Below are 27,844 nucleotides of genomic sequence, written 5' to 3'. Positions count from 1 at the left end.
CCTCAGGGTGATAACCCCTAAACTGGAAGAGTGGCTCAAACAAATACCTAGAAATAAATTGGAATGCATGATGCAGAGAAGCACACCCTTGGGAACTGCTAATATACCGTGAAGACCACTCAGACTCCAAGGCCTGTGGTAGAGGACCCAAGCTTTTTTAAATTTAATTTCCCTTTTAGGATCAATAAAGTATTTTTGAATTTGAAAGAAGGGATAACTATTCATGGAGTAATACAGAATTACAAATATAAAAATAAAAAGCATTTATTTAAATAATATTTAAAGTGCCAAAAATATGATTACTTATGTTACTGTTAGCACAAAACTTTAAAAATTGATATTTTGTCATTATCTCAATGTTGCTACTCTGCCTACATGCAGATTAGGTAGTCTAATTTGTCTGTAGGCAGGTACAACAGACAACCATTTTCTGCTGGTGTTGTGTCTGTCATTAGACAACAGTTTTTGTTTTTATGATATAAACTGAACTGCACTGCTGCTGAAATGTGCTATACAAGTAAACTTGATTAATTGATTGAACAGAAATGATTAAAAGAAGTGACTTTCCTTTTAAATGATGAAACATTGCTGGTGGGAGATACCATCTGACTGCTGCCTCCTAATTAAATAAAAATGTATGATAAACTATTTAACTTTGAAATATTGAAGGAAAGTTACAAAACATTACTCAAATAAATTAATTTTCTTGTTCCTGAAAAAAATCAAACCTTGTATGCTTCCAAAACAAAATGGATTTCTCCTTTTGTTGTACCCCTCCTCCTCTATCAACGTGGTACAGTCCGTCAAGACCAGGTGCAAGCAATTAGTGCTAATAGAACTTCTTTTGCTTGGAGGAAGAGGTAAGACTCATACAGACTCTCTTACGATATGTAACATTGTAATTCTGAAGAATGTTGTAGGTTACTTGATGTTTGGATACACCAAAGCATCTGATTTGCTGCAGTTTAGCTAGTTCTTACCAACCATCTTAGTCAGCGTACCAGAGTTTAAAGGGAAGGTGACTCACTCCAGAATTAGACAAAACTGTATTTGGTCATTTTCTGTGTATCAGTGAGTGATATTCTTTCACAGGCACAAATTATCTAGGTAATAATCATTAGTATTAAGATAATGTTTTAATATTTGAAGGTATTGAGAACTTGTCAATAGAAAGTCAATTATGTAATACTGTGTACTTCAATACAGCATTTTCTCATACAATAGCATCAAATCATATTGTGTACAGCAGAGGTGTCAAACTCAAGTTCTTGAGGGCTTGTGTCCAGCAACTTTCAGATGTGTCTGTGATGCCACACGGCTGGATCAAATGGGGTGGTTATCAGCAGGTCATCAACTTGACTGCACTTAGAAGCTAATTCAGTCATATAATTCAGGTATTTTGGACCAGAGGAACATCTAAAAGTTGCAGTACACTGGCCCTCGATGCCTGGAGTTTGACACCCCTGGTGTACAGTGTCATGTTGTTACTCAACAGCACGTTACTCTGATCTTTGCAGGAGATGTCAGCAACAAGGTCTCAGAGAGCAAAAAGAAATCCCAAACATGATGCCAGTTATTATTGCTCCTTAGGTGAAGATAAAGAGGGATTTGATGAAAATACATTAATTAATTTAAAGGTGAGTTGTGACTTTATTATGCACATGATTCCAGAGTTTATTGAAGGATTGCTTTTTTCTTTAATCTTGCGTTTTGACATTTAAACTATTTTTATACCGCACATTATTAACATATATATATATATATGTAAAGGAGGACTGAGTTTTGAAATTACAAGTACAAAAGAATGAGTGACATTTAGAAGCACCATTCTGTTGACAAACAAATGTTTATGTAATCACAGAAAGACATCAAATTAGATCAATTAAGTGATTTTGAAAAATGTTAATCTCATTTGCTACTGTTTGAAAGATCTGCATTGTTTAAAGTTTATTCTACTTTACTCCTTATGTTCACCTACAGGTCGGGGTGTGTTCAGTTGCCGGTGCTTTCAAAAAGGAGATTCTTATTGAGTACAGAGGGGAAGTCATAAGTAGAAAGGAACAAGAAAACCGATTGAAAATTTACCATGATGCACTCGAGGCTTTTATGTTTGATTTCAAGTTCAATGGACAACAGCTTTGGTATGTGACTGTTTTAAGGTTGTTTTTTATTTTATATTTAAACAAAGTGATGTAAACATTTTCAGCTTCATCAGTAAAAGTAGTTTTAGTTGGTGGAGGAATATTCTTCCGACATGCAAACATGCAAAATCCTTTCCCTTGCATGGTATAATTATTCTTATTGCTTACTTAATATTTTAGTGTTGATGCTGCCAGAGAGGATGGATCATTGGGGAGGCTGGTAAATGATGAAGAGATGAACCCAAACAGCAAATTGAAAGTTACAAGGGTGGATGGAAGACCTCATCTTTGTTTATTTGCACTCAAAGATATTGGTCCTGGGGAAGAAATCACTTATATTTATGGTGATTCTGACTGGCCATGGAGAAGAAAGGTATTGATAAGAGTGAAAATTCTATCACAAGTCATTTTACTAGCATTGAAGACATTTTTGAAGGATATGTCATGTTGTAGTACAGAGTTTCATTATAGTTGAAAACAAGAAGTGATTAGTAGTGCCTAAAAAAACAGATTTTGGAGAAAGACTTAATCAGACCAATATTTCAACTTGGTTCAGTGCTATCCAAAATGCTAGAAACTGTCATATGTAAATTAATTTATTCTAACCTTATATTTATGAACATTTTATAGCAGGAGATATATTTTGCAGTGTCAATACACAAAGGTTCTGGTTAACAATCAGCTGGACAGGTTCATTCAGTAGTAGGTTTAGAAGTACGGACTCATTCAGTGTACATCCCTTCATTTCAGATTTCCAAAGATGAACTGTGTCAGGCTGTTGACGTGGACGCATGCGGATCCTGTTCAACTAACCCTCCAGAGGTAATTTTGGTTTGAAACGACCAACATATTTTCTAAAATAAAGTGATTGAAATGATATTTAGTACTGTTCAAACACACAGGACTTGTGTAATACTTGACATGTAAGCTGCATAAAACGGGAGGACTGAGGTTTGAAATTACAAGTACAGAAGAATTGAAAGTTGCATTTAGAAGCGCCCATACACACAGGTCCTGTGTAATACTCAACATGTAAGGTACCAGAATAAGGAGGACTTAGTTTCAAAATTACAAGTACAAAAGACTGAAAGTTAAATGTAGAAGCGCCCATACACACAGGTCCTGTGTAATGCTCAACATGTAATGTGCTGGAATAAGGAGGACTGTTTTCTACATTGGGAACAAACTCATATTCAGTGAGTGTTCTTTACATTTCAGATTTCCAAAGATGAAAGGTGTCAGGCTGGTGACGTGGATGCATGCGGATCCTGATCAACCAACCCTCCAGAGGTAATTTTGGTGTCCAACAACCAACTTATTTTCTAAAATTAAGTCATTGAAAGGATATTAAGTACTGTTCAAACACACAGGTGTTGTCTAGTATTTGATATGTAAGCTGCATAAAAAGGGAGGACTGAGGTTTGAAATTACAAGTACAAAAGAATGAATGTTACATGTAGAAACGCCCATACACACAGGTCCTGTGTAATACTCATTATGTAAGGTGCCAGAATAAGGAGGACTGAGGTTTGAAATTACAAGTACAGACGAATGAAAGTGACATGTAGAAACGCCCATACACAGAGGTCCTGTGTAATACTCAACATGTAATGTGGCTGAATAAGGAGGACTGTTTTCTACATTGGGAACAAACTCTCATTCAGCAAGTGTTCTTTACATTTCAGATTTCCATAGAAGAACCGTGTCAGGCTGGTCATGTGGATGCGTACAGATCCTGTTCAACCAACCCTCCAGAGGTAATTTTGGTCTCCAACAACCAACTTATTTTCTAAAATAAAGTCATTGAAACAATATTAAGTTCTGTGCAAACCCATAGGTCTTGTGTAATACTTGATATGTAAGTTGCCTAAAAAGGGAGGACAGAGATTTGAAATTACAAGTACATAAGAATAAAAGTTACATGTGAAAACACCCATACACACAGGTCCTGTGTAATACTCAACATGTAATGTGCTGGAATAGTGAGGACTGTTTTCTACATTGGGAACAAACTCACATTCAGTGAGTGTTCTTTACTTTTCAGATTTCCAAAGATGAGCTGTGTCAGGCTGGTGAGGTAGATGCATGCAGAACCTGTTCAACCAACCCTGCAGAGGTAATTTTGGTCTCCAACGACCAACTTATTTTCTAAAATAAAGTAATTGAAACGATATTAAGTGCTGTTCAAACACATAGGTCTTGTGTAATACTTGATATGTAAGCTGCCTAAAAAGGGAGGACAGAGGTTTGAAATTACAAGTACATAAGAATGAAAGTGACATGTAGAAACGCCCATACACAGGTCCTGTGTAATACTCAAATGTAAGGTCCCGGAATAAGGAGGACTGTTTTCTACATTGGGAACAAACTCACAATTAGTGAGTGGTCTTTACATTTCAGATTTTCAAAAATGAACTATATCAGGCTGGTGACGTGGATGCATGCAGATCCTGTTTAACCAACCCTCCAGAGGTACTATTGGTCTCCAACGACCAACTTATTTTCTTAGTTTTAATTATATTAACTACTGTTCAAACGCACAGGTCTTGTGTAATAGTCATCATGTAAGGTGGTGATATCAGGAGGACTGAGTTTTGAAATTGCAAGTACAAAAGAATGAAAGTTACATGTAGAAGTGCACAGACACACAGGTCCTGTGTAATATTCAACATGTAATGTGCAGGAATTAGGAGGACTGTTTTCTACATTGGGAACAGACTTACTGTACATTAAGCGAGTGTTCTTTACTTTTCAGTTGATTAACCCCATAAAGGAGTGTTTTGGACTTCACAGTTTAAGGAACCTACCTACAACAAATAAATGCTCATCCAGACCATTATTTTTTTATATGTTCTTCTTTTCAGCACAAAGTAAACACAGAGATGGTAAGGGGAAAGAACTCAACAGAAAACTAAAACGGAAGGACATAGAGCCCCGCAGAAAAATGAACACAAATAAAAATTCTGGTAAGTCACCACACCTACACAAGTCAAGAAACACCAATCTACTTAAGCTCAAAAGCACAACTGAAGCATGGTCAAAAGTAATGATCCACACCACTGAAAGGCAATAGGATGACCATTTTCTTCTTTATGCATAATATTTTGAGCAGACATGATCCAATATGTCATCTGGCTTAAATTACCATGCACATACCATATAAAACTGTACCTTGTATTAAAATGATAAACTTTCACATAGTCAATGTTCAGATGCTAGAAAATCTAATTTAGTGATGAGTAATGGGACTGTTTATACTACTTTCTCTATGCCAATCTTAATCTGAAATACATTCACATAGTTATATTTTTTCAAAGTAGCAAAGCACCACAAAACTGTAATAAGCAAAGTAATTGGAATATATCTTTAAATTTGGTTAATTTTAAGATATTCACCAAATTTAAGATGTTAAATTTGGTTAATCTCTGGTTTAAGGAAATCAGAGAAATCAATCAATGGGCCTTTGCTGATGCTGCACCTGTACAGAAATGTATTTTGGTGGAATCAGTGAGATGGTTCTGAGTGGGATCTCTTTCACTGGAAAAAAGACTAGGAACCAGCATGAGAAGGAAGAACAAGTCTTTTGGCTTTGGATGGTTCTTCACCAGCTGCTGAGGCCTGTTTGTCAAACAAATGCAATTTTAGATTATGAAAAATATTTGTTTTTCCAGAATTCAGTCAAATAATCAGTCATACATACCAAGCAACCATACCAAGTGTTAACAGCAGTATAAGCTGTTTGGCATTTGCAGAAATTAATTTTCATCGGTGCAACGTACATGCTCATTTCTGTAGCTTGTCCCACTAATGTAAGTTCTTTATGAATGCTCATTTGAAAAGGGGAATAAACAGGCATTACATAATTTATAACAAAGAAAAATTAACAATTGGAGTTGGTTTTTAATAATGAATTATTTGTCTTTTTTCTAGCATCTCTGGAAAGTGCTAGGAGAGCAAAAAAGCATCCATGGTCTCCCGTAGAGGTTGCTGCGGTCATGAGGCACTTTGGTGAACACATCAAGAAAGGACAACTGGTCACTATGATAGAATGCCAGCAATGCAAAAAGGCTGAGGATCCTGCTCTAGCTAGTTGTGATATCCAAAACATAAGAGATTTTGTGAGAAATCAGGGTGTAACATTGAAAGTACTTTCAATAAATTAATCCAGTATTGTTACTGATACTATGAGTAAGTTCATCTTGTTCACACAATTTGTTTTATCTTTTTGATTTAACAATAGACCTGTAATTCATTTAATTTTGGCATTCACAGATTTTCCTTTATGTTCACAAATAGAATTGTTGCTCTAGTTCTTAGAGCAGAAGGTGCTGTAAATGCAGTCCACTTTCTGCGTAGTTATATTCCATATTTCCATGTTTGGACTTAATACAAATACATTTCATGTTTGTGTATGCCGTGGTCCTGATAAATAAAGTTGGCCCTGACAATTACTGTTGGTGTCATGGGCGGAGCCAAGCACCTCATTATCGTTTGTCCTTTTAATACAGCATTGCGTCAGGTTCTTGTATTTTGAGTTCTGATGTGTGTATCTAAATTTTCAAGTGAGATCTATGTTGTGTAACTCAAACAAGATTTTTGACAACTTAGTAGGTCTTCCTAGCACAAGTGGAAAGGGGTGACTGTTTAGTGTTGCAAAAAACTGGTTTGAAAAAAGTGTCCCTCTAATCCACCAAAACCAGTATGTGTGTGTGTGCATGTGTGTGTATTATGTTACTGTCTGAAGTTAAATGTGGTTTAGTTTAATCGCATACGTTTAAACAATAAAAGATTAAAATCTTGAAAAACATTGAGTTTGATGCTTCTTTGTGAAAATAGCACTGCATAAACAGTTTTCTTGGAACAGTAAGTTGTTTCTTCACCATTAGCAGTGTGTGCACAAGGTTGAAACACAGCACTAAGACACTTGTTCAGGCTATGATTGATTCCTTTTGACCAGGAGAAGTGCATTTCTTCACACTGCAGCGCTGGCAGGAAGTGGATGAGCTTGATTTTTCGCAAACTTTCTTTCTCTTAATATACTGTCATGACATGGTGACAGTTTGAACAAATATGTAAAAAATATATATTTTTGTAGAAGTTACATATTGCAGCTTTAAATTTTTTTATCCGAAGAGAGGAGTTGAGGGGCTCTACTGGAGGGTGTGACTAGACCTCTAGTGATCCCGCAGGGTGGAGCTCAGAAGGTGAGCTTCTGTGCAAATGTTCTTTATCAGACTCATCACTTGGGGCCTCATATATATAAAAAAGTGCCAGTTTGGCGGACAAAAGTGCGGCACACACACAAAAAATCTGATGTATAAAGTAGTGCCTACGCATATACCTGTGCACCTTTCCTTTATAGGCTACATCACAATTTTCAGGAAATAGAGCGCAGTTGCTGGTCCACCCTGTCGTCACCCACAAATACATATGTAAATTAGCATAAATACTCGGAAGACTGCCACCACGTGAAGCAATAACCATGGCAACGGTCCTTGCTTGTAGCAATATAAGTAATCATGTTAATCATTTTTACATATTTTATTCAAAAGCTGCTTTCAGGACATTTAAGGTTACCTCACAGAAATAAAAATAATGCATTTAAAAAAAAAATCCAAATAATAAATAAATAAAGCGATCCAAGTGCAAATGCTTGTTTGAACAGCAGAGCATTCATTCTGGATTTAAAGAAAGACAGTATGCTAGAGAGTCTTTTGCGGTGAGTGGGGAATATGGACGTTTATTCTAAATAGAAAACTTGTGTGTATAAGTTGCACATTTCCAGAATGGAAATACTTTCTATACATAAAGGCACATTTAAGTTGCCGTGGCTTGACTGTAGGATGACTGTCTCGACCTGTAAACACTCCCAACTGAACCGGTAAAGTACGGCTCCTTCTTGAAGTTCTGCGCAGAGTTAACCTCTAAAAAAACATCAACATTTCCCAGCAGATCAATATGATCACTGAACACTCCCTCCCTCCGAATCCTTCTATTGGCGATAATCTCGTTCAGTTCCAAAAAGTTCCACAATTACGCAGGACACCTTTGTGCAGCTACTTACAGTATATGTTGTGACTGTATACACACCTTGATCACCCTAAAAATAATCAAACCTGACCTATTTGGAGTTAAACTGCCATTTTCTTTTTTAGTGAGAATGAAATTATCCCATACATGCATTTCTTGCGCTTTGGCACTCAGACCAATACGTTACATCTTTATGTGACAAAAATTGAGAAAATTTACTATTTACATTCGAGTGAGGTTTTTCCATCTTTCTACTTTTATTTATTTTGTGTGTGTGCGTACGCGTGTGTTATTTTATATTATTGTCTGAAGTTAAATGTGGTTTAGTTTAATCGCATATGTTTAAACAATAAAAGAATAAAATCTTGAAAAACATCAGGTTTGATGCTTCTTGGTCAAAATAGAATGAAGTCAGGTTTCAGTGTATTTAGGTGAGTTTTGGCGCTTTGTAGGTAGTCATTGTCCACAAAAAAATTTGCATATATTCACATGCCCACTTGTGCGTAAATTATGCTGCCGCACATTATTTGCGCGCTTGAACGCTTTATACATGAGGCTAGAACTACAATGAATGTTTTCTTGGTTAAGAACTCTAGTTTTGGTCTTAGTCTTTTATTAAATGGTCTTGACTACAAAACTACCTGAAAGTTATGGATTATTTGTTTTTTTATAAATGTATGGGAAATGCTAAAAGCACGGAACTCAGCCTTCAAGTCTGGCGACAAGGAGGCACTGAGGACAGCAAGAGCCAAATTGAACCGTGCTATCAGGTTAGCAAAGCGAACCCACAGTCGGAAAATACAGGAGTATTTACACATACTCCTGTAACACCAGGAGTATGTGGCAAGGCATAAAGGCGATCACAGATTACAATCCATCCTCCCCCCTAGTGGGCGAAGTTGATGCTGACTTTCTCAATGGACTCAATAACTTCTTTGGGAGGTTTGAGGCACTGAACAGTACTCCGGCAAAGAAAACTGTTCCCCACCAGGAAGAGGAGGCACTCTGCCTGGACACAGCTGATGTGTTGAAGACTCTGAAAAGAGTCAACCCATGGAAGGCCCCAGGCCCCGACAACATATCTGGGCGGGTGTTCAGGGAATACGCAGGTCAGCTGGCTGGTGTCCTAACAGACATTTTTAACACCTCACTGGACCAAGCCACAGTGCCAGCCTGTCTCAAAACTGCCTCCATCATTCCGGTGCCAAAGAAACCTCAAATCACCTCTTTCAACGATTACCGGCCTGTGGCACTGACTCCCATCATGATGAAGTGCTTTGAAAGGCTGGTAAAAGAACACATTGTCTCCAGACTCCCCTCCACATTCGACCCGTTCCAGTTTGCCTACCGCCGAAACCGCTCCACTGAGGACGCCATCTCCTCCGCCCTACACCTGAGCCTGGCTCACCTGGAGGAGAAGAACATTCATGTGTGGATGTTGTTCCTGGACTTCAGCTCAGCATTCAACACAATCATCCCACAGCATCTGGTAGAAAAACTGGGACACCTGGGCTTCAGCACCCCCCTGTGCATCTGGCTGCTAGACTTCCTCACCGACAGACCTCAGTCAGTCCGGATCAGACAACACACCTCCGATGTCATCACCCTCAGCACAGGCTCCCCTCAGGGCTGCGTCCTGAGCCCTCTGCTGTTCACTCTGATGACACACGACTGCGCCCCCAGGTTCGCCACCAACCACATCGTGAAGTTCGCGGACGACACAACGGTGGTGGGCCTCATCAGAGACGACAACGACCTGGACTACAGAGAGGAGGTGGAGCAGCTGGTGGACTGGTGCAGAGACAACAGCCTGATCCTGAACGTTGACAAGACGAAGGAGATGATCGTCGACTTCAGGAAGAACCGGCCCAGCCACGCTCCACTGCTCTTCAACAGCTCGGCTGTGGAGGGGGTCAGCAGCACCAAATTCCTGGGGGTGCACATCACAAACGACCTCACCTGGACTGGGCACACGACGTCTCTGGTCAAGAGGGCACAGAAACGCTTGTATTTCCTGCGGAGGATGAGAAGAGCACACCCGCCCCCGCCCATCCTCAAGACGTTCTACAGAAGCACCATAGAAAGCATTCTGACCAGCTGCCTCTCTGTGTGGTGTGGAGGCTGCAGCGCCTCCGACTGGAAGAACGTGAGGAGAGTGGTGCGGACAGCAGAGAGGATCATCGGGGCCCCCCTTCCCTCCATCCAGGACATTTCATCCCAGCGCTGCATGTCCCGAGGCCGAAACATCGTCAGTGACCCCTCAAACCCCCACCATGGACTGTTCTCCCTGCTGCCCTGTGGAAACAGGTTCTGCAGCATCCGGTGCAGGTCCACCAGGTTCCGAAACAGCTTTTTCCCACTTGCCATCAGATTGCTGAACTCTTAACTGGACTGCACTTAAAATCTGGTCTCCACTTCATACCTTGCACATGTACAGAGCTAAATAACTTCCATTTTACTGTCAGTCCTGCACTTTATATTTAATATTCATATTTATATTCATATTTTATACTGTATTTTATTTTATTCTGGAATAACCTCACAACATTGGAACCTCAAAACATTGTCCTGAGCCGTATGCAACGAAATTTCGTTCTGTATACACCCTCTGCATGCAAAATGACAATAAAGTCAGTCTAAGTCTAAGTCTAATTATAACAGATTAATATTAATTATGAATTAAATACCGTGTGTGAAAAGTTCAAATAGTTTAGGTAAATTACCTTTCGCTTCAGAGGAGAATATGCCCCAAAAAGGACTTACACTTACTTACAGTACAGGTGATTTGGATGAGGTTTTTCTTGAAGGCAAATTTGAGAACACATTTTACAACATCAAGAATACAATTTTTGAAAACAGATTTATTTTGAAGGGTCACAAAAATGCACAACTTAGATATTTTATAAGCAAAAATTCATTGGTCAGAATCTTAGGCAGGTTTAAATAAATAGAAGATAGTGAGAAACAACTGCAAAGCCTTAAATTAAAAAAAGACTACAAACAAGCAACAAATACAGACAATAACAATCAAAGAGAAACCTTGTTAATCCATATATAAGTATTGTTAAAATTAACAACAAAAAATCTATAAATAATATCAGACAAAAATGCTTTACTAGCTATACAAATGTGTTTTTTATAATCAATCTATATTTTCTGAATGGATCTGTTTGATTGTAAATACTTAATTCCCATGAAAAGTGAGACTTTGAGAATCCCTGAATTTATTCTTGATGCTTCAGAGTCATGATTTTCACACAATGACAACAAAAAGTAAAACCAACACATGAAGCATGCCCATTCGGACACTAGAAGCACTACTGGTTGTTGATGTTGTGGTGGCTGACTGTGCTCCTGATGTTGTTTTGGTTGTGGCTGCAGTGGTTGTTGTTGATGATGTGCTTGAGGTGGTTGTGGAAAAATGTGTTGGTGCATTTGTGAATGATTGTGCTGCTGAAGTTGTTTTGGCTGTGATACTAGCTGTGTTTGTCATTGTTGATGTGGTTGGGTTTGTTATTGTGGCACTTGTTGCTGCACCTGTGGGTGGCACTGTTGTAGAGTTTGATGTGTCTGTGGCTGCAGTTGACATTGTTGAGGTGGTTGTTGTGGTTGTTCTGCCAGTTGGAGTTGTGGTGAATGGTGTTGTGGTTGGTTTTGAAGTAGTGGTGAATGTTGCAATGGGTGTGGTGGTTTGTGCTACACTGGTGGTGGTTGGTGTTGCAGTTGGAGCTGCTGTTATTGTGGCTGGTGCAGCAGTTGTGGTGGTTGGTGCTGCAGATGTTGTTGTTGGTGAAGAAGTTGTGGTGACTGGTTCTGCAGTTGTGGTTGTTGGTACAGCAGTTGTTGCGGTTGTTGGTGCTGTGGTTGGAGTGGTTAGTGCTGCACTTGTTGTTGCTGCAGCAGTTGTGGATGTTGGTGCAGCAGTTGTGGTTGGTGCTGTAGTTGTTGTGGTTAGTTCAGCAGTTGGTGTTGTTGGTGCTGCAGTTGTGGTTGTTGGGGCTGTAGTTGTGGTTGTTTGTGCAGCAGTTGGTGTGGTTGGTGCTGAGGTTGTGGTGATTGGTGCTGCGATTGTAGTGGTTGGTGCTGCACTTGTTGATGTAGCAGTTGTGGATGTTGGTGCTGTAGTTGTTGTGGTTGGTGCAGCCGTTGTGGTTGTTGGGGCTGTAGTTGTGGCTGTTTGTGCAGCAGTTGTTGTGGTTGGTGCAGCAGTTGTTGTTGTTGCTGTGGTTGCGGTTAGTGCTGTAGTTGTTGTGGCTGGTGATGCATTTGTTGCTGTTGCAGAAGTTGTGGTTGCTGTTGTTGCAGTTGTGGTTGTTGGTGCATCAGTTGTGGTTGGTGCAGCGGTTGTTGTTGGTGCTGCAGTTGTTGTGGCTGGTGCAGCAGTTGTTGTTGGTGCTGCAGTTGTTGTGGTTGTTGGTGCTGTGGTTGTAGTGGTTGGTGCCACACTTGTTGTTGTTGTGGCAGCAGTTGTGGATGTTGGTGAAGCAGTTGTGGTTGGTGCTGCAGTTGTGGTTGTTCGTGCAGACGTTGTTGTGGTGAATGGTGCAGCAGTTGTGGTTGGTGCTGTGGTTGTTGTTGGTGCAGCAGTTCTGATTGGTGCTGTAGTTGTTGTGGTTGGTACAGCAGTTGTGGTTGTTGGTGCTGCGGCTGTTGTTGGTGAAGAAGTTGTGGTGGCTGGATCTGCAGTTGTGGTTGTTGAGACAGCACTTGTGGTTGTTGGTGCTGCATTTGTAGTGGTTGGTGCCACACTTGTTGTTGTTGCTGCAGCAGTTGTGTTTGTTGGGACTGTAGTTGTGGTTGTCTGTGCAGCAGTTGTTGTGGTTGGTGCTGAGGTTGTGCTGATTGGTGCTGCGGTTGTAGAAGTTGGTGCCGCACTTGTTGTTGATGCAGCAGTTGTAGCGGTTGGTGCAGCAGTTGTTGCTGTGGTTGTGGTTAGTGCTGCAGTTGTGGTTGGTGCAGCAGTTGTTGTTGCTGTGGTTGTGGTTAGTGCTGCAGTTGTTGTGGTTGGTGCTGCGGTTGTTGATGGTGCAGAAGTTGTGGTGGCTGGTGCAGCAGTTGTTGTGGTTGGTGCTGTGTTTGTTGTTGTTTGTGCAGCAGTTGCTGTGGTTGGTGCTGCGGTTGATGTTGGTGTAGAAGTTGTGGTTGTTGGTGCAGCGGTTGTGGTTGGTGCTGTTGTTGTTGTGGTTGGTGCGGCAGTTGTGGTTGCTGGTGCTGCGGTTGTTGTTGTTGAAGAAGTTGTGGTGGCTGTTTCTGCAGTTGTGGTTTTTGGTGCTGCGGATGTAGTGGTTGGTGCCGCACTTGTTGTTGTTGCTGCAGCGGCTGTGGTTGGTGCTGTTGTTGTTGTGGTTGTTGGTGCAGACGTTGTTGTGGTGATTGGTGCAGCGGTTGCTGCGGTTGGTGCTGCAGTTGTTGTGGTTGGTGCAGAAGTTGTTATGGTTGTTATGGCTGAGGTTGTGTGGCTTGGTGCTGCGGATGTAGTGGTGGGTGCCGCACTTGTTGTTGATGCAGCAGTTGTGGTTGTTGGTGCAGAAGATGTTGTGCTGCTTGGTGCTGCTCTTGTAGTGGTTGGTGCCTTACTTGTTATTGATGCAGCAGCTGTGGTTGTTGGTGTTGTAGTTATTGTGGATAGTGCAGTAGTTGTGGTTGGTGAAGAAGTTGTGGTGGCTAGTACTGCAGTTGTGGTTGTTGGGACAGCCGTTGTGGTTGTTGGTGCTGCGGTTGTAGTGGTTCGTGCCGTGCTTGTTGTTGTTGTTGTTGCTGCAGCAGTTGTGGTTGTTTGTGCAGCAGTTGTTGTGGTTGGTGCTCCAGTTGTGGTTGTTGGTGCAGAAGATGATGTGCTGCTTGGTGCTGCTGTTTTAGTGGTTGGTGCCGCACTTGTTGTTGATGCAGCAGTTGTGACTGCTGGTGCTGCAGTTGTTGTGGTTGGTGCTGCATTTGTTGTTGTTGTAGAAGTTGTGGTTGTTGGTGCATCACTTGTTGTGGTTGATGATGAGGTTGTTCTCGTTTGTGCTGCGGTTGTTGTTGGTGCTGTAGTTGTGGTGGTTGGTGCTGCAGTTGTGGTTGTTGGTGCAGACGTTGTGGTGGATGGTGCCGCGCTTGTTGTTGTTGGAGCAGCAGTTGTGGTTGTTGGTGCTGTAGTTGTTGTGGATGGTGCAGCAGTTGTTGATGTGGTTGTGGTTAGTGCGACAGTTGTGGTTGGTGCAGCAGTTGTGGTTGTTGCTGTAGTTGTTGTGGTTGGTGCAGCGGTTGTAGTGGTTGGTGCCACGCTTGTTGTTGTTGCTGCGGCAGTTGCGGTTGTTGGTGCAGCAGTTGTTGTTGTTGCGGTGGTCGTTGTTAGTGCTGCAGTTGTTGTGGTTGCAAAAGTTGTTGTTGTGATTGGTGCAGCAGTTGTGGTTGTTGGTGCTGTAGCTGCTGTGGTTAGTGCAGCGGTTGTTGTGGTTGGTGCCGCGCTTGTGGTTGTTGCTGCAGCAGTTGTTGTTGCTGCAGCATTAGTGGTTGGTGCTGTAGTTGTGGTTGGTGCTACGGTTGTTGTTGGTGAAGAAGTTGTGGTGGCTGGTTCTGCAGTTGTGGTTGTTGGGACAGCAGTTGTGGTTGTTGGTGCTGTGTATGTAGTGGTTGGTGCCGTATTTGTTGTTGCTGCAGCAGTTTTGGTTGTTGGTGCAGCAGTTGTTATTGGTGCTGTAGTTGTAGTGGTTGGTGCTGCAGTTGTGGTTGTTGGGGCTGCGGTTGTAGTGGTTGGTACCGCACTTGTTGTTGATGCAGCAGTTGTGACTGTTGGTGCTGCAGTTGTTGTGGTTGGTGCTGCATTTGTTGTTGTTGTAAAAGTTGTGGTTGTTGGTGCATCACTTGTTGTGGTTGATGATGAGGTTGTCCTCGTTTGTGCTGCGGTTGTTGTTGGTGCTGTAGTTGTGGTGGTTGGTGCTGCAGTTGTGGTTGTTGGTGCAGACGTTGTTGTGGTGATTGGTGCAGCGGTTGTTGTGGTTGGCGCTGCTGCTGTTGGTGGTGCAGAAGTTGTTGTTGCTGTGGTTGTGGTTAGTGCTGCTGTTGTTGTGGTTGGTGCTGCTGTTGTTGTTGGTGCAGACGTTGTGGTGGCTGGTGCCGCGCTTGTTGTTGTTGCAGCAGCAGTTGTTGTGGTTGGTGCTGTGGTTGTTGTTGGTGAAGAAGTTGTGGTGGCTGGTTTTGCAGTTGTCATTGTTGGTAGTGCAGTTGTGGTTGTTGGTGCTTCAGTTGTAGTGGTTGGTGCCGCGCTTCTTGTTGTTGCTGCAGCTGTTGTGGTTGTTGGGGCAGCAGTTGTTGTGGTTGGTGCTGCAGTTGTGGTTGTTTGTGCTTCAGTTGTAGTGGTTGGTGCCGCACTTGTTGTTGTTGCTGCAGCAGATGTGGTTGTTGGTGCAGCAGTTGTGGTTGTTGGTGCAGCAGTTGTGGTTATTGGTGCTGTAGTTGTTGTGGATGTTGCAGCAGTTGTTGCTGTTGGTGCTACAGTTGTGGTTGGTGCAGCAGTTTTGGTTGTTGGTGCAGCAGTTGTTATTGGTGCTGTAGTTGTAGTGGTTGGTGCTGCAGTTGTGGTTGTTGGGGCTGCGGTTGTAGTGGTTGGTACCGCACTTGTTGTTGATGCAGCAGTTGTGACTGTTGGTGCTGCAGTTGTTGTGGTTGGTGCTGCATTTGTTGTTGTTGTAAAAGTTGTGGTTGTTGGTGCATCACTTGTTGTGGTTGATGATGAGGTTGTCCTCGTTTGTGCTGCGGTTGTTGTTGGTGCTGTAGTTGTGGTGGTTGGTGCTGCAGTTGTGGTTGTTGGTGCAGACGTTGTTGTGGTGATTGGTGCAGCGGTTGTTGTGGTTGGCGCTGCTGTTGTTGGTGGTGCAGAAGTTGTTGTTGCTGTGGTTGTGGTTAGTGCTGCTGTTGTTGTGGTTGGTGCTGCTGTTGTTGTTGGTGCAGACGTTGTGGTGGCTGGTGCCGCGCTTGTTGTTGTTGCAGCAGCAGTTGTTGTGGTTGGTGCTGTGGTTGTTGTTGGTGAAGAAGTTGTGGTGGCTGGTTTTGCAGTTGTCGTTGTTGGTAGTGCAGTTGTGGTTGTTGGTGCTTCAGTTGTAGTGGTTGGTGCCGCGCTTGTTGTTGTTGCTGCAGCTGTTGTGGTTGTTGGGGCAGCAGTTGTTGTGGTTGGTGCTGCAGTTGTGGTTGTTTGTGCTTCAGTTGTAGTGGTTGGTGCCGCACTTGTTGTTGTTGCTGCAGCAGATGTGGTTGTTGGTGCAGCAGTTGTGGTTGTTGGTGCAGCAGTTGTGGTTATTGGTGCTGTAGTTGTTGTGGATGTTGCAGCAGTTGTTGCTGTTGGTGCTACAGTTGTGGTTGGTGCAGCCGTTGTGGTGGTTAGTGCAGCAGTTGTGGTTGCAGAAGTTGTTGTGGTGATTGGTGCAGCGCTTGTTGTGGTTTGTGCAGCAGTTGTGGTTGTTTTTGCAGACGTTCTTGTGATGATTGGTGCAGCAGTTGTTGTTTTTGGTGCTGAGGTTGTGGTGGCTGGTTCTGCAGTTGTGGTTGTTAGGACAGTAGTTGTGGTTGTTGGTGCCGCAGTTGTAGGGTTTGGTGCCGTTCTTGTTGTTGTTGCTGCAGCAGTCGTGGTTGTTGGTGCAGCAGTTGTTGTTGCTGTGGTTGTGGTTAGTGCTGCAGTTGTTGTGGTTGGTGCTGCGGTTGTTGGTCGTGATGCAGAAGTTGTTGTTGCTGTGGTTGTGGTTAGTGCTGCAGTTTTTGTGGTTGGTGCTACTGTTGTTGTTGGTGCAGACGTTGTGGTGGCTGGTGCCATGCTTGTTGTTGTTGCTGCAGCAGTTGTGGTTGTTGGTGCTGTAGTTGTTGTGGATGGTGCAGCAGTTGTGGTTGTTGGTGCTGTAGTTGTTGTGGATGGTGCAGCAGTTGTTGTGGTTAGTGCTGCAGTTGTTGAGGTTGGTGCTGCGGCTGTAGTAGTTGGTGCAGCAGTTTTTGTTGTTGATGTGGTTGTGGTTAGTGCGACAGTTGTTGTGGTTGGTGCAGCAGTTGAGGTTGGTGCTGTAGTTGTTGTCGTTGGTAGTGCAGTTGTGGTTGTTGGTGCTTCAGTTGTAGTGGTTGGTGCCGCGCTTGTTGTTGTTGCTGCATCAGTTGTGGTTGTTGGGGCAGCAGTTGTTGTGGTTGGTGCTGCTTTTGTGGTTGTTTGTGCTTCAGTTGTAGTGGTTGGTGCCGCGCTTGTTGTTGTTGCTGCAGCAGTTGTGGTTGTTGGGACAGCAGTTGTGGTTGGTTCTGTAGTTGTTGTTGTTGCTGCATCAGTTGTGGTTGTTGGTGCAGCAGTTGTTGTGGTTGGTGCTGCAGTTGTGGTTGTTTGTGCAGCAGTTGTTGTGGTTGGTGTTGTGGTTGTGGTGATTGTAGTGGTTGGTGCCACACTTGTTGCTGCAGCAGGTGTGGTTGTTGGTGCAGCAGTTGTGGTTATTGGTGCTGTAGTTGTTGTGGATGTTGCAGCAGTTGTTGTGGTTGGTGCTGCAGTTGTGGTTGTTGGTGCAGAAGATGTTGTGGTGATTGGTGCAGCAGTTGTTGTTGTTCCGGTGGTTGTGGTTAGTGCTGCAGTTGTGGTTGCAGAAGTTGTTGTGGTGATTGGTGCAGCACTTGTTGTAGTTGGTGCAGCACTTGTGGTTGTTGGTGCAGCAGTTGTGGTTATTGGTGCAGAAGATTTTGTGGTGATTGGTGCAGCGGTTGTTGTGGTTTGTGCAGCAGTTGTGGTTGTTAGTGCTGTAGTTGTTGTGGATGGTGAAGCAGTTGTGGTTGTTGGTGCTGTAGTTGTTGTGGATGTTGCAGCAGTTGTTGTGGTTGGTGCTGCAGTTGTGGTTGTTGCTGAGGTTGTGCTGATTGGTGCTGCGGTTGTAGTGGTTGGTACCGCACTTGTTGTTGATGCAGCAGTTGTTGCTGTTGGTGCTGCAGTTGTTGTGGTTCGTGCAGCAGTTATTGTTGCTGCGGTTGTGGCTAGTGCTGCAGTTGTTGTGGTTGGTGCTGCAGTTGTGGTTGTTGGGGCCATAGTTGTGGTTGCTTGTGCAGCAGTTGTTGCTGTGGTTGTGGTTGTTGGTGCTGCGGTTGTAGTGGTTGGTACCGCACTTGTTGTTGATGCAGCAGTTGTTGCTGTTGGTGCTGCAGTTGTTGTGGTTCGTGCAGCAGTTATTGTTGCTGTGGTTGTGGCTAGTGCTGCAGTTGTTGTGGTTGGTGCTGCAGTTGTGGTTGTTGGGGCCATAGTTGTGGTTGCTTGTGCAGCAGTTGTTGCTGTGGTTGTGGTTGTTGGTGCAGCAGTTGTGGTTGGTGCGGTAGCTGTTGTGGAGGGTGAAGCAGTTGTGGTTGTTGGTGCTGTAGTTGTTGTGGATGTTGCAGCAGTTGTTGTGGTTGGTGCTGCAGTTGTGGTTGTTGGTGAGGTTGTGCTGATTGGTGCTGCGTTTGTAGTGGTTGGTACCGCACTTGTTGTTGATGCAGCAGTTGTTGCTGTTGGTGCTGCAGTTGTTCTGGTTGGTGCTGCAGTTGTGGTTGTTGGGGCCGTAGTTGTGGTTGCTTGTGCAGCAGTTGTTGTTGCTGTGGTTGTGGTTGTTGGTGCAGCAGTTGTGGTTGGTGCGGTAGCTGTTGTGGTTGGTGCAGCAGTTGTTGTGGTTGGTGCTACAGTTGTTGTTGGTGAAGAAGTTGTGGTGGCTGGTTCTGCAGTTGTGGTTGTAGGGACAGCAGTTGTGGTTGTTGTTGCTGCGGTTGTAGTGGTTGGTGCCACGCTTGTTGTTGTTGCTGCAGCAGTTGTGGTTGTTGCTGCAGCAGTTGTGGTTGTTGGTGCAGCAGTTGTTGTGGATGGTGAAGCAGTTGTGGTTGTTGTTGCTGTAGTTGTGATGATTGGTGCAACAGTTGTTGTTGGTGCTGAGGTTGTGCTGATTGGTGCTACGGTTGTAGTGGTTGGTACCGCACTTGTTGTTGATTCAGCAGTTGTTGCTGTTGGTGCTGCAGTTGTTGTGGTTGGTGCAGCCATTGTGGTGGTTTGTGTCACAGTTGTGGTGGTCTGTACAGCAGTTGTGGTTGTTGCTGAGGTTGTGCTGATTGGTGCTGCAGTTGTAGTGGTTGGTGCAGGAGGTGTTGTTGCTGTGGTTGTGGTTAGTGCTGCAGTTGTTGTGGTTGGTGTTGAAGTTGTGGTTGGTGCTGTAGTTGTTGTGGTTGGTGCAGATGTTGTGGTGGCTGGTTCTGCAGTTGTGGTTGTTGGGACAGCAGTTGTGGTTGTTGGTGCTGTAATTGCTGTGGTTAGTGCAGCGGTTGTTGTGGTTGTTGCTGCAACAGTTGTTGTTTCTGCAGCATTTGTGGTTGGTGCTGTAGTTGTTGTGGTTGGTGCTACAGTTGTTGTTGTTGGTGAAGAAGTTGTGGTGGCTGGTTCTGCAGTTGTGGTTGTAGGGACAGCAGTTGTGGTTGTTGTTGCTGCGGTTGTAGTGGTCGGTGCCGCGCTTGTTGTTGTTGCTGCAGCAGTTGTGGATGTTGGTGCTGTAGTTGTTGTGGATGGTGCAGCAGTTGTTGTTGTTGTGGTTAGTGCTGCAGTTGTTGTGGTTGGTGCTACTGTTGGTGCAGACGTTGTGGTGGATGGTGCCATGCTTGTTGTTGTTGCTGCAGCAGTTGTGGTTGGTGCTGTAGTTGTTGTGGTTGGTGCAGAGGTTGTTGTGGCTGGTGCAGCAGTTGTTGTTGTTGATGTAGTCAGTGTGACAGTTGTTGTGGTTGGTGCAGCAGTTGTGGTGGGTGCTGTAGTTGTTGTGGTTGCTGCAGCGGTTGAAGCGGTTGGTGCCACTCTTGTTGTTGTTGCTGCGGCAGTTGTGGTTGTTGGTGCAGCAGTTGTTGCGGTGGTTGTTGTTATTGCTGCAGTTGTTGTGGTTGGTGCTGCGGTTGTGGTTGGTGCTGTAGTTGTTGTGGTTGGTGCAGCACTTGTGTTTGTAGTGGTTGGTGCCACGCTTGTTGTTGCTGCGGCAGTTGTGGTTGTTGGGGCTGTAGTTGTGGTTGCTTGTTTAGCAGTTGTTGTGGTTGGTGCTGAGGTCGTGCTGATTGGTGCTGCGGTTGTAGTGGTTGGTGCAGCAGTTGTTGTTGCTGTGGTCGTGGTTAGTGCTGCAGTTGTTGTGGTTGGTGATGCTGTTGTTGGTGGTGCAGAAGTTGTGGTGGCTGGTTCTGCAGTTGTGGTTGTTGGGACAGCAGTTGTGGTTGTTGGTGCTGCGGTTGTAGTGGTTGGTGCCGTGCTTGTTGTTGTTGCTGCAGCAGTTGTGGTTGTTGGTGCAGCAGTTGTTACTGGTGCTGTAGTTGTTGTGGTAGGTGCATCAGCTGTTGTGGTTGGTGCTGCAGTTGTGGTTGTTGGTGCAGAGTTTGTTGTTGCGGTGGTTTTGGTTAGTGCTGCAGTTGGTGTGGTTGCAGAAGTTGTTTTGGGGATTGTTGCAGCGGTTGTTGTGGTTTGTGCTGCAGTTGTGGTCGGTGGTGTGGTTGTAGTGGTTAGTGCCGCGCTTGTTGTTGTTGCTGCAGCAGTTGTGGTTGTTGGTGCTGTAGTTGTTGTGGATGGTGCAGCAGTTGTTGTGGTTGGTGCTGCAGTTGTGGTTGTTTCAGAAGTTGTGGTTGCTGTAGTTGCAATCGTGGTTGTTGGTGCATCAGTTGTTGTGGTTGGTGCTACAGTTGTTGTTGGTGAAGAAGTTGTGGTGGCTGGTTCTGCAGTTGTGGTTGTTGGGACAGCAGTTGTGGTTATTGGTGCTGCGGTTGTAGTGGTTGGTGCCGCGCTTGTTGTTGTTGCTGCAGCAGTTGTGGTTGTTGGTGCTGTAGTTGTTGTTGATGGTGCAGCAGTTGTTGTGGTTGGTGCTGCAGTTGTGGTTGTTTCAGAAGTTGTGGTTGCTGTAGTTGCAATCGTGGTTGTTGGTGCATCAGTTGTTGTGGTTGGTGCTACAGTTGTTGTTGGTGAAGAAGTTGTGGTGGCTGGTTCTGCAGTTGTGGTTGTTGGGACAGCAGTTGTGGTTATTGGTGCTGCGGTTGTAGTGGTTGGTGCCGCGCTTGTTGTTGTTGCTGCAGCAGTTGTGGTTGTTGGTGCTGTAGTTGTTGTTAATGTTGCAGCAGTTGTTGTTGCTGTGGTTGTGGTTAGTGCCGCAGTTGTTGTGGTTGGTGCTACTGTTGTTGTTGGTGCAGACGTTGTGGTGGCTGGTGCCATGCTTGTTGTTGCTGCAGCAGTTGTCGTTGTTGATGCAGCAGTTGTTGCTGTTGGTGCTGCAGTTGTTGCGGTTGGTGCAGCCGTTGTGGTGGTCTGTACAGCAGTTGTGGTTGGTGCTGAGGTTGTGCTGATTGGTGCTGTGGTTGTAGTGGTTGGTGCAGCAGTTGTTGTTGATGTGGTTGTGGTTAGTGCGACAGTTGTTGTGGTTGGTGCAGCAGTTGTAGTTAGTGCAGCAGTTGTTGTAGTTGTTGCTGTACCTGTGGTTGGTGCTACGGTTGTTGTTGGTGAAGAAGTTGTGGTGGCTGGTTCTGCAGTTGTGGTTGTTGGGACAGCAGTTTTGGTAGTTTGTGCTGCTGTTGTTGTTGGTGTTGTAGTGGTGATTGTTGGTCCTGTGGTTGTGGTTGTTGTTGCACTTGGAATATTGCACAAACTGGTTCCACAGCAGGTTGGTCCACTGGTGATTGACCCAACACTCTGCATGAACGGCAAACTTCCCAGACCTGAAGCAGCTGTACAGGTGTTTGGTGATGCACAACCCAGTGCAGGGATTGTGTTTGTTCCATCGTTCACTGTTGCCATAAAAAAATTATAATGAAATTAAATCAATAGTTTATTAAGTTCAATTGAAATGTTTTGAAATATATTAACCAACTGAAGACCAATTAGGTTTTTTTGGCATTCTGTATATTTTTTTATTGTTCCAGCTTTGATTAAATGTACACCTATCTAAATGGTTAAACAAAAAAACTTACAAGTTGCTGAGAAGCAGCTGCTCTCATCTCCTGAACAGGTTATTGGATTGATGCACTGAGAAGTTGTGGGGTTACAAGCAATGCATTGAAGGGAGTTAGTGGGCTGAGAACTGGGGGCTAAATCAAAGAAAGACAGTGGAAGAGAAACTGATTAAATATCAGCAAAAAAAGCAGGATAAGAACTTCTTTTTCACTCTTGATGAAACCTACCAGGCAGAATCTGTGAGTTGCAGTTGTCTGTGTTGCAGCACTGAGCAGATGCAATTGTACTTTGGGATCCCAAGTTGACTGAAAAAGTCGAGGTGCCTGTAGCCGGACACAGAGAGGACGCTGCACAGGCTTTGTAGAGCTGTGTTACTGAAGTTCCAGATTTAGTAGCTGTAGAGTCAAGAAGTTTGGTGTTGTTATGAGAAATACAGCTACCTAAATTCTTACACTGAATTTCCTTAATAAGTGAAATAAGAGATAAACAGAACAATACCTCGGATGGTAGCTGTTATACACATTGTCTCTGAGCTACATGTTAGTGGTAATGTGATTGAACACGTCAGGTCTGTGCAGGTCATACACGTCAGGGCTCCAGCTGCAATCATGGGGAAGAAGAAAAGGACTTCTTTAAATGTTCCACAAGTTTGAAATGCCCAAGCAGTGTTTTCTAATCCACATATGGTTATATTGCTTACATCCTTAATGAACTTTGGAATAAAAATATCTTTCTTGTAGGTAGTTGTATTTCTGCTATCAAACTACAAAAATTGCCGAATGAAGTGACCTAGAAGTGGCGTGACATTAAATGTCTCATTGACATTAAAAAATGCCACAGCAACATGAGTTGCTCTAAAACACGACAGGGACAAACAAGGAATCTGTGGAGCTACAAGTATGAGGAGTTCAGAACAGAGCACTGCAGTTCTCATTTATATTGTCCATAAAAGAATTATTCACAAAAGGAAGGAGTTAAAAGCATTATATATCCACTTTAACAATTAATTAATCTTTCCTTTCAAGTTTCTTACTGTTTCACTAATAATGAAACAGTTTGTTTGTTTTGTAAAGGTTACAGAATTACATATTTGAAAATTTATAATAGAACAAAAAACATAATTCCATCTTTTCACTTTAAAGGTTTTATTTTTATTAAACCAGTGTTCCTTGAAGCTAAGCAAAACAAGAACATCTTAAATATCATTGTGCCTAAAATTGTAATTTGAGGTCAGAGCTGCATCAGCAAAAAGGTGAAAAGAAGTTCACTAAAAATGATTACTTAAAATGTTTTCTACAGTCAGAAACCAACAGCTTTTTTAAAAAAAATCAACAAACAAAAAACCCCTAAAGGCTAGTGTTTTTGAAAATGTTAAATTTGATGGAAAATGCTTAAATAGAACACATTACGAGTGTCTTCTATTTAAGCATGAGTGCCAAATATCCAATATTTTAAGTTCCTTATTTTTTCATGGAAAGTCAAAAAATCTTTTTGTTGTATGATTTCTAGAAGAAAAAGAAAATCTGAAACAGACCAATAATCAAATAATGTGTGTAATAACATATTCCGTTAGATTTGATTTATTTTAACCACATGTCAAAGAGAAAGGCTTACATATTTTGAGGAAATAATAACATTGTTTTGTAAAGGGATCAGCCTGACTTGCACCTTGTTTCATATAAAAATAATTAATACGTCCTATGAAAATATACCTGTTCAGATACATAAATTCTGAAATCATAGACATTTAATAAAACTTACAAAATTAATATTATTACTTAAAATTTCACACACTGCTTTAACTGTCTGTTAAACAGCACGATAAACAATTACAGCTGTTGAAAAAAAATATGTATAGTTTAATTCCAGTATTTTAATCAAGAAAAGAGTGAAAATATATATTTATTAATTATTCTTACCCTTGCAGTAGAAAGCCCAGATGAGAGTCAGAGAAAAGATCAGCTTCATTGTGATGTTCAGGTGGATCCTGCAGGTTAGTTCTCCTGGTTCTGATACTTAATCTCTGAAACTCACATCTCTTTAAATACTGCTTGGATGACATCAATGAACAGGTGTTCCCAAGTTTTCAACGTCATTCATCAAAAGCAATATTCAAATGTCACAGTGTCAACACACCCTTACCACTCCTATTCCTACATAGGAGTGTGTATGTGTCACAGCATAAGCCCACTGCAGCAGAGACCTCCAGATCTATGAAGGTCTGCCAAGGAATGTGGCACAAAACCATCAGTACATGATCATTTAAGTCCTGGATGCTGTGAAGTGGAACTTCTGTAGTTCACTCTCATTTGTCCAGATGTTGGACTACATTATGGTTGGGACTCACTCTGCCCTCTCCAGCTGACCCTGGTCCTCCCTCTGAGGGCCACATGTCCTTATTCACAAAGACATTAATGATACAAAATTGAAAAATAACTGCTTGTTAACTATTACAAGAACAGTTATTTATTGGGTAGTTAACATTTGTCTAGTAATAATCTACTACTGTGTTAGGAATCCAGCCATTACCTACTAGTGGGTTATTTATAAAATTAACAAGGAACAAATGAAATACTACTAGCTAACAATAACTAGAACATTTCTGAAGAAATTACCACTCCTTACCACTCCTATTCCTACATAGGAGTGGTAAGGGTGTAAGGAGACTAATTTCTTGAAACGCAGCATGTAAATAACATTATAACATTATGGTAAAAGAAAGTTCTGAGCTTCTGTGTTGATGTGATACTTTTCTTGATTTTTCAAACTCCTGCCTTTTTTTTAATAACATATTTTGGTTCCCATGACCAAAAACAAATAGAGCATCTTCTTTGTAATAAATTTTTTAAAGATATTTTACAATTGCTGTGTTCCTTTGCAAATATAATTCTTTTATTTTCAGTCTGTGCCAACTTCAAAAGAAAGAAAACCTAAAAAAAAAAAAAAAAAGACTTCAGCAATAATATTACAATTCAGAATCAGTAATGAAAAGGCTGAATCAGATGAGCTAAAAATAAATCTTTCTGGGGAAATATTTAGTTTTTCATCTTTAACTCTTTCAAAATTATTTTTATTTTCATTTGGATTATACTTTTGCTAAAAGAGTTGAAAACATATGATATGCTAATTTTAACATCTGTGAGAAACATGATTTTTCAAACAATGACAAGTGCTGCTAGTAAATAAAAACAGTGACCGGACCCATGACTCAGCCAAATAATGATGTTTCACAAAGAATTTCAGTGACGAAAGCTGTTTGACTCTTCCCTGTTGAAGCTGACTGATGCTCTCTGGTGTTTGGTATGTATATGACAACTTCTTACATAAGCATTACATATCTGCTGTATACATTGTATGTAGAAAAAACATTTATCCAGATATAATATAATATTTTAATGTTCAGACTATTAAAAGTCAGGCTGAAGGATTACAAACATAAAATCCAATGTTAAAAATAACAAAATTCTTAAAAAAATAAATAAATTCTTAAATGACGCGAAACCTGCTAAATGATGGTCATAATTTAAGATAATCACAGTCAGTAGTACTCATCATAATCAAACTTTTTTTTTTTTCTCCGAAGAGTTTTTGCGGCGCTAGTTGCTCGTATTTTTTCTACAGTAGGCAGACAGGAAGGAGGGTGAGGAGAGGAGGAAGACATGCGGCAAAGGTCGTCGGGACCGGGAGTCGAACCCGCGACGTCCGCGTTGAGGACTAAGGCCTCCAAACGTGGGGCGTGCTAACCCCCTGCGCCACCACAGCACGCCCCATAATCAAATTTTAACACAGCAACATCCTAGCTATTCCTGAAAAACTTTGTTTTGTTGAAATCTTATTGTTAAACTTACTGTTGCACTTTCTTCACCAGTAGGCCTGACAGTTATTACCTTGGATGTTCATAGTAGCAACTGTTTCTTCTCTTTTCTATGCAAAACAATTGTTTTTATAATGCTGCATATAATATGATATATTCAAAGACCAATCTTGAAAAAAGAAAAAAAAAATACATTAAGGTATTGTTCTTCCTGCATCATCAGCATCGATGTTTTACTTGACTTGCACTCAAGAAAGTTCATAATAGGCTTATTCCTAATACTGTTTACATTATAAACATGTAATATAGGATACATTTATTGTCCAACCAATTGATTTCTGGGCGCCGATTTCCTTCATTTTGGCGAATCGTGATTGGCCGATACTTACATGTGAAGCCCATCTTATCCCCTAATCTTATCTTTGTCAGCAAAGGTTTATAAAACAGCCTCTGTCATTCTCTGCTCTACAGTAAGAGATTTGACTGACAGACCGCCATGGCAGTGAGTCTGTGTGTAGCCTGGCCATTGCAGAGAGCGAGAAAGATGTGGTTTTGAGTTGTACTTCAACGGTTTTTCCCTTTGCTGTGGAGCACAGCACGGAATTAATAATGCCTACATTTCCAAGTTTGATTGAGTTAACGGAATTATTCTACCGCTGCAGCGCGGCCATCGATGGCATGTAAAAGAATATTCTTTTTGCCCTCCAGCGTTTTCCGCATGCACAAAATTTCCTTATGTATCCCATAACATGCAGGGGGTCTGAATTTGTAAATCTGATCATGATTAAGTCAGTGCCTCACCAGCTTTGCACCTCACCACATGTCACTGATTTTCAGCTGCTCCTCACTGATCTCCCTACCCCCACCATGCCTTCCAACAGTCTAGAGTTGCTGTCTGCACCGGAAAGAATAATTCCAATGGATGAAAGCATTTTCTGAACATTGGTAAAATACTGAGCATTTGGTACTAAACCCTGTGTGGATCATTTTAAATAAAAGCAAAGGCTCTTTGGATTCTTGTCTTAGTAAGTGTGAATTATACGCACATAAAATTTTTCAGACTTTTACTTGTAAATATTATGAAAACATGATGTTGTTCTCTATCTGTGTGACAATATGAGATATATTTTGTTGGTTATAAAAGTGAAAAAATTTGCAAAAGGTCCTTGGTTGTGATTAGTTCAGTAAGGCACTAAAACTAGATTGCACTAATAGACTACCTAGAAATGTCTTGTCACAAGTAAAACATTTTAAATCCAATCACTTCCAATAATTCTAGCAGGAAAATAAACTTTGAGATACATCTGTTAGTTTATATTTGACTGAATTGCTTAACATCAAAATACATTAAAGATTTGTTGTCTTTATATCAAGCTTTCAGACCTATCAAGTCATCTGGTTCTAGTGTACTCTGCATCCTTAGAATCAAACATGAAGAAGCAGTATTCAGTTTCTATGCATATTTTTTTTTTTCTCCGAAGAGTTTTTTTGCGGCGCTAGCGGCTCGTATTTTTTCTACAGTAGGCAGACAGGAAGGAGGGTGAGGAGAGGGGGAAGACATGTGGCAAAGGTCGTTGGGACCGGGAGTCGAACCCGCGACGTCCGCGTCGAGGACTAAGGCCTCCAAACGTGAGGCGTGCTAACCCCCTGCGCCACCACAGCACGCCCCAAGTTTCTATGCATTTTTTAATCTGATGTGAAAACAGATAAGAAACTAAAAAGTTGTTTCTGAATTTTTAGATTAGAACAAACTTGTTCTTGCACAAAACTGCAAAACAGCTGAAACACAAGTGAAGTGAAAGAACAGTGGTCATGAAATAAATCTGTTTTGTTCATCAGTTACTCTCTCTCTGTTCCTTTACTTCAGCATACGTAGAGAGAAAGAAATTCAAATGATTGACTTTTATTTCTTTAGGCTGCAGGACAATGAGCCAGAGCTCAGTG

The 27,844-nt window shown here is 42.2% G+C and overlaps 3 protein-coding genes and 1 long non-coding RNA gene across 6 annotated transcripts; 1 reads left to right on the top strand and 3 right to left on the bottom strand.

The window, feature by feature from the left end:
• The first annotated feature begins 1,637 nt into the window (after positions 1-1,637).
• On the top strand, positions 1,638-6,176 carry LOC114152606 (uncharacterized). Of its 3 annotated transcripts, XR_003597172.1 has the most exons (8): positions 1,638-2,141; positions 2,322-2,514; positions 2,892-2,963; positions 3,360-3,431; positions 3,827-3,898; positions 4,186-4,257; positions 5,006-5,107; positions 6,072-6,176. It is a non-coding gene; the product is annotated as an uncharacterized LOC114152606 (long non-coding RNA). The 3 variants fall into 3 exon arrangements; XR_003597170.1 differs by having other exon boundaries at positions 2,322-2,963; XR_003597173.1 differs by lacking the exon at positions 3,827-3,898 and having other exon boundaries at positions 2,322-2,963.
• Positions 6,177-11,014: 4,838 nt separating this feature from the next.
• On the bottom strand, positions 11,015-14,660 carry LOC114153220 (mucin-5AC-like). The gene is made up of 4 exons (XM_028031619.1): positions 14,617-14,660; positions 13,749-13,928; positions 12,958-13,091; positions 11,015-12,734 (listed from the first exon to the last, which is right to left on the bottom strand). Exons 1-4 carry the CDS (start codon positions 14,658-14,660, stop codon positions 11,425-11,427), a joined length of 1,668 nt encoding a protein of 555 aa, XP_027887420.1. The 3' UTR covers positions 11,015-11,424.
• On the bottom strand, positions 14,660-18,421 carry LOC114153219 (cell wall protein DAN4-like). Its single transcript, XM_028031618.1, has 2 exons — positions 17,641-18,421; positions 14,660-14,917 (listed from the first exon to the last, which is right to left on the bottom strand). Exons 1-2 carry the CDS (start codon positions 18,400-18,402, stop codon positions 14,660-14,662), a joined length of 1,020 nt encoding a protein of 339 aa, XP_027887419.1. The 5' UTR covers positions 18,403-18,421.
• Positions 18,422-20,482: 2,061 nt separating this feature from the next.
• Positions 20,483-24,109, bottom strand: LOC114153218 (integumentary mucin C.1-like). The gene is made up of 6 exons (XM_028031617.1): positions 24,006-24,109; positions 22,585-22,686; positions 22,314-22,481; positions 22,104-22,220; positions 21,332-21,920; positions 20,483-20,675 (listed from the first exon to the last, which is right to left on the bottom strand). The coding sequence occupies exons 1-6, from the start codon at positions 24,052-24,054 to the stop codon at positions 20,483-20,485; spliced, it is 1,218 nt and encodes a 405-aa protein (XP_027887418.1). The 5' UTR covers positions 24,055-24,109.
• Positions 24,110-27,844: the final 3,735 nt, after the last annotated feature.

Source organism: Xiphophorus couchianus, chromosome 11 (assembly GCF_001444195.1).
Source record: "Xiphophorus couchianus chromosome 11, X_couchianus-1.0, whole genome shotgun sequence".
NCBI classification, from domain to species: domain Eukaryota; kingdom Metazoa; phylum Chordata; class Actinopteri; order Cyprinodontiformes; family Poeciliidae; genus Xiphophorus; species Xiphophorus couchianus.
This window is presented reverse-complemented; position numbering and strand designations above follow the sequence as displayed.

What these genes read in the sequence shown, in the direction of transcription:
- LOC114153220 (XM_028031619.1), bottom strand. Translation starts at nt 14,660, where the DNA reads ATGCTGCAGCAACAACAACTGCTGCAGCAACAACCACAAGCGCG. An exon ending in AGCTGCTGCATCAATAACAA is followed by an intron (nt 13,092 to 13,748) that starts GTAAGGCACCAA and finishes CCACAACCACAG; the next exon opens with CAACAACTGCTGCACCAACC. An exon ending in CACAGACAACCACAACTACA is followed by an intron (nt 12,735 to 12,957) that starts GTCCCAACAAAC and finishes CAACAACCACAG; the next exon opens with CACCAACCACAACTGCTGCA.
- LOC114153219 (XM_028031618.1), bottom strand. Translation starts at nt 18,402, where the DNA reads ATGGCCCCAACAACCACAACTGCAGCACCAACCACAACAACTGCAGCA. An exon ending in CACCAACCACAACAACTGCT is followed by an intron (nt 14,918 to 17,640) that starts GCAACATCCACA and finishes ATCAACAACAAG; the next exon opens with TGCGGTACCAACCACTACAA.
- LOC114153218 (XM_028031617.1), bottom strand. Translation starts at nt 24,054, where the DNA reads ATGAAGCTGATCTTTTCTCTGACTCTCATCTGGGCTTTCTACTGCAAG. An exon ending in TATAACAGCTACCATCCGAG is followed by an intron (nt 22,482 to 22,584) that starts GTATTGTTCTGT and finishes TTGACTCTACAG; the next exon opens with CTACTAAATCTGGAACTTCA. An exon ending in CAGCTGCTTCTCAGCAACTT is followed by an intron (nt 21,921 to 22,103) that starts GTAAGTTTTTTT and finishes TTATGGCAACAG; the next exon opens with TGAACGATGGAACAAACACA.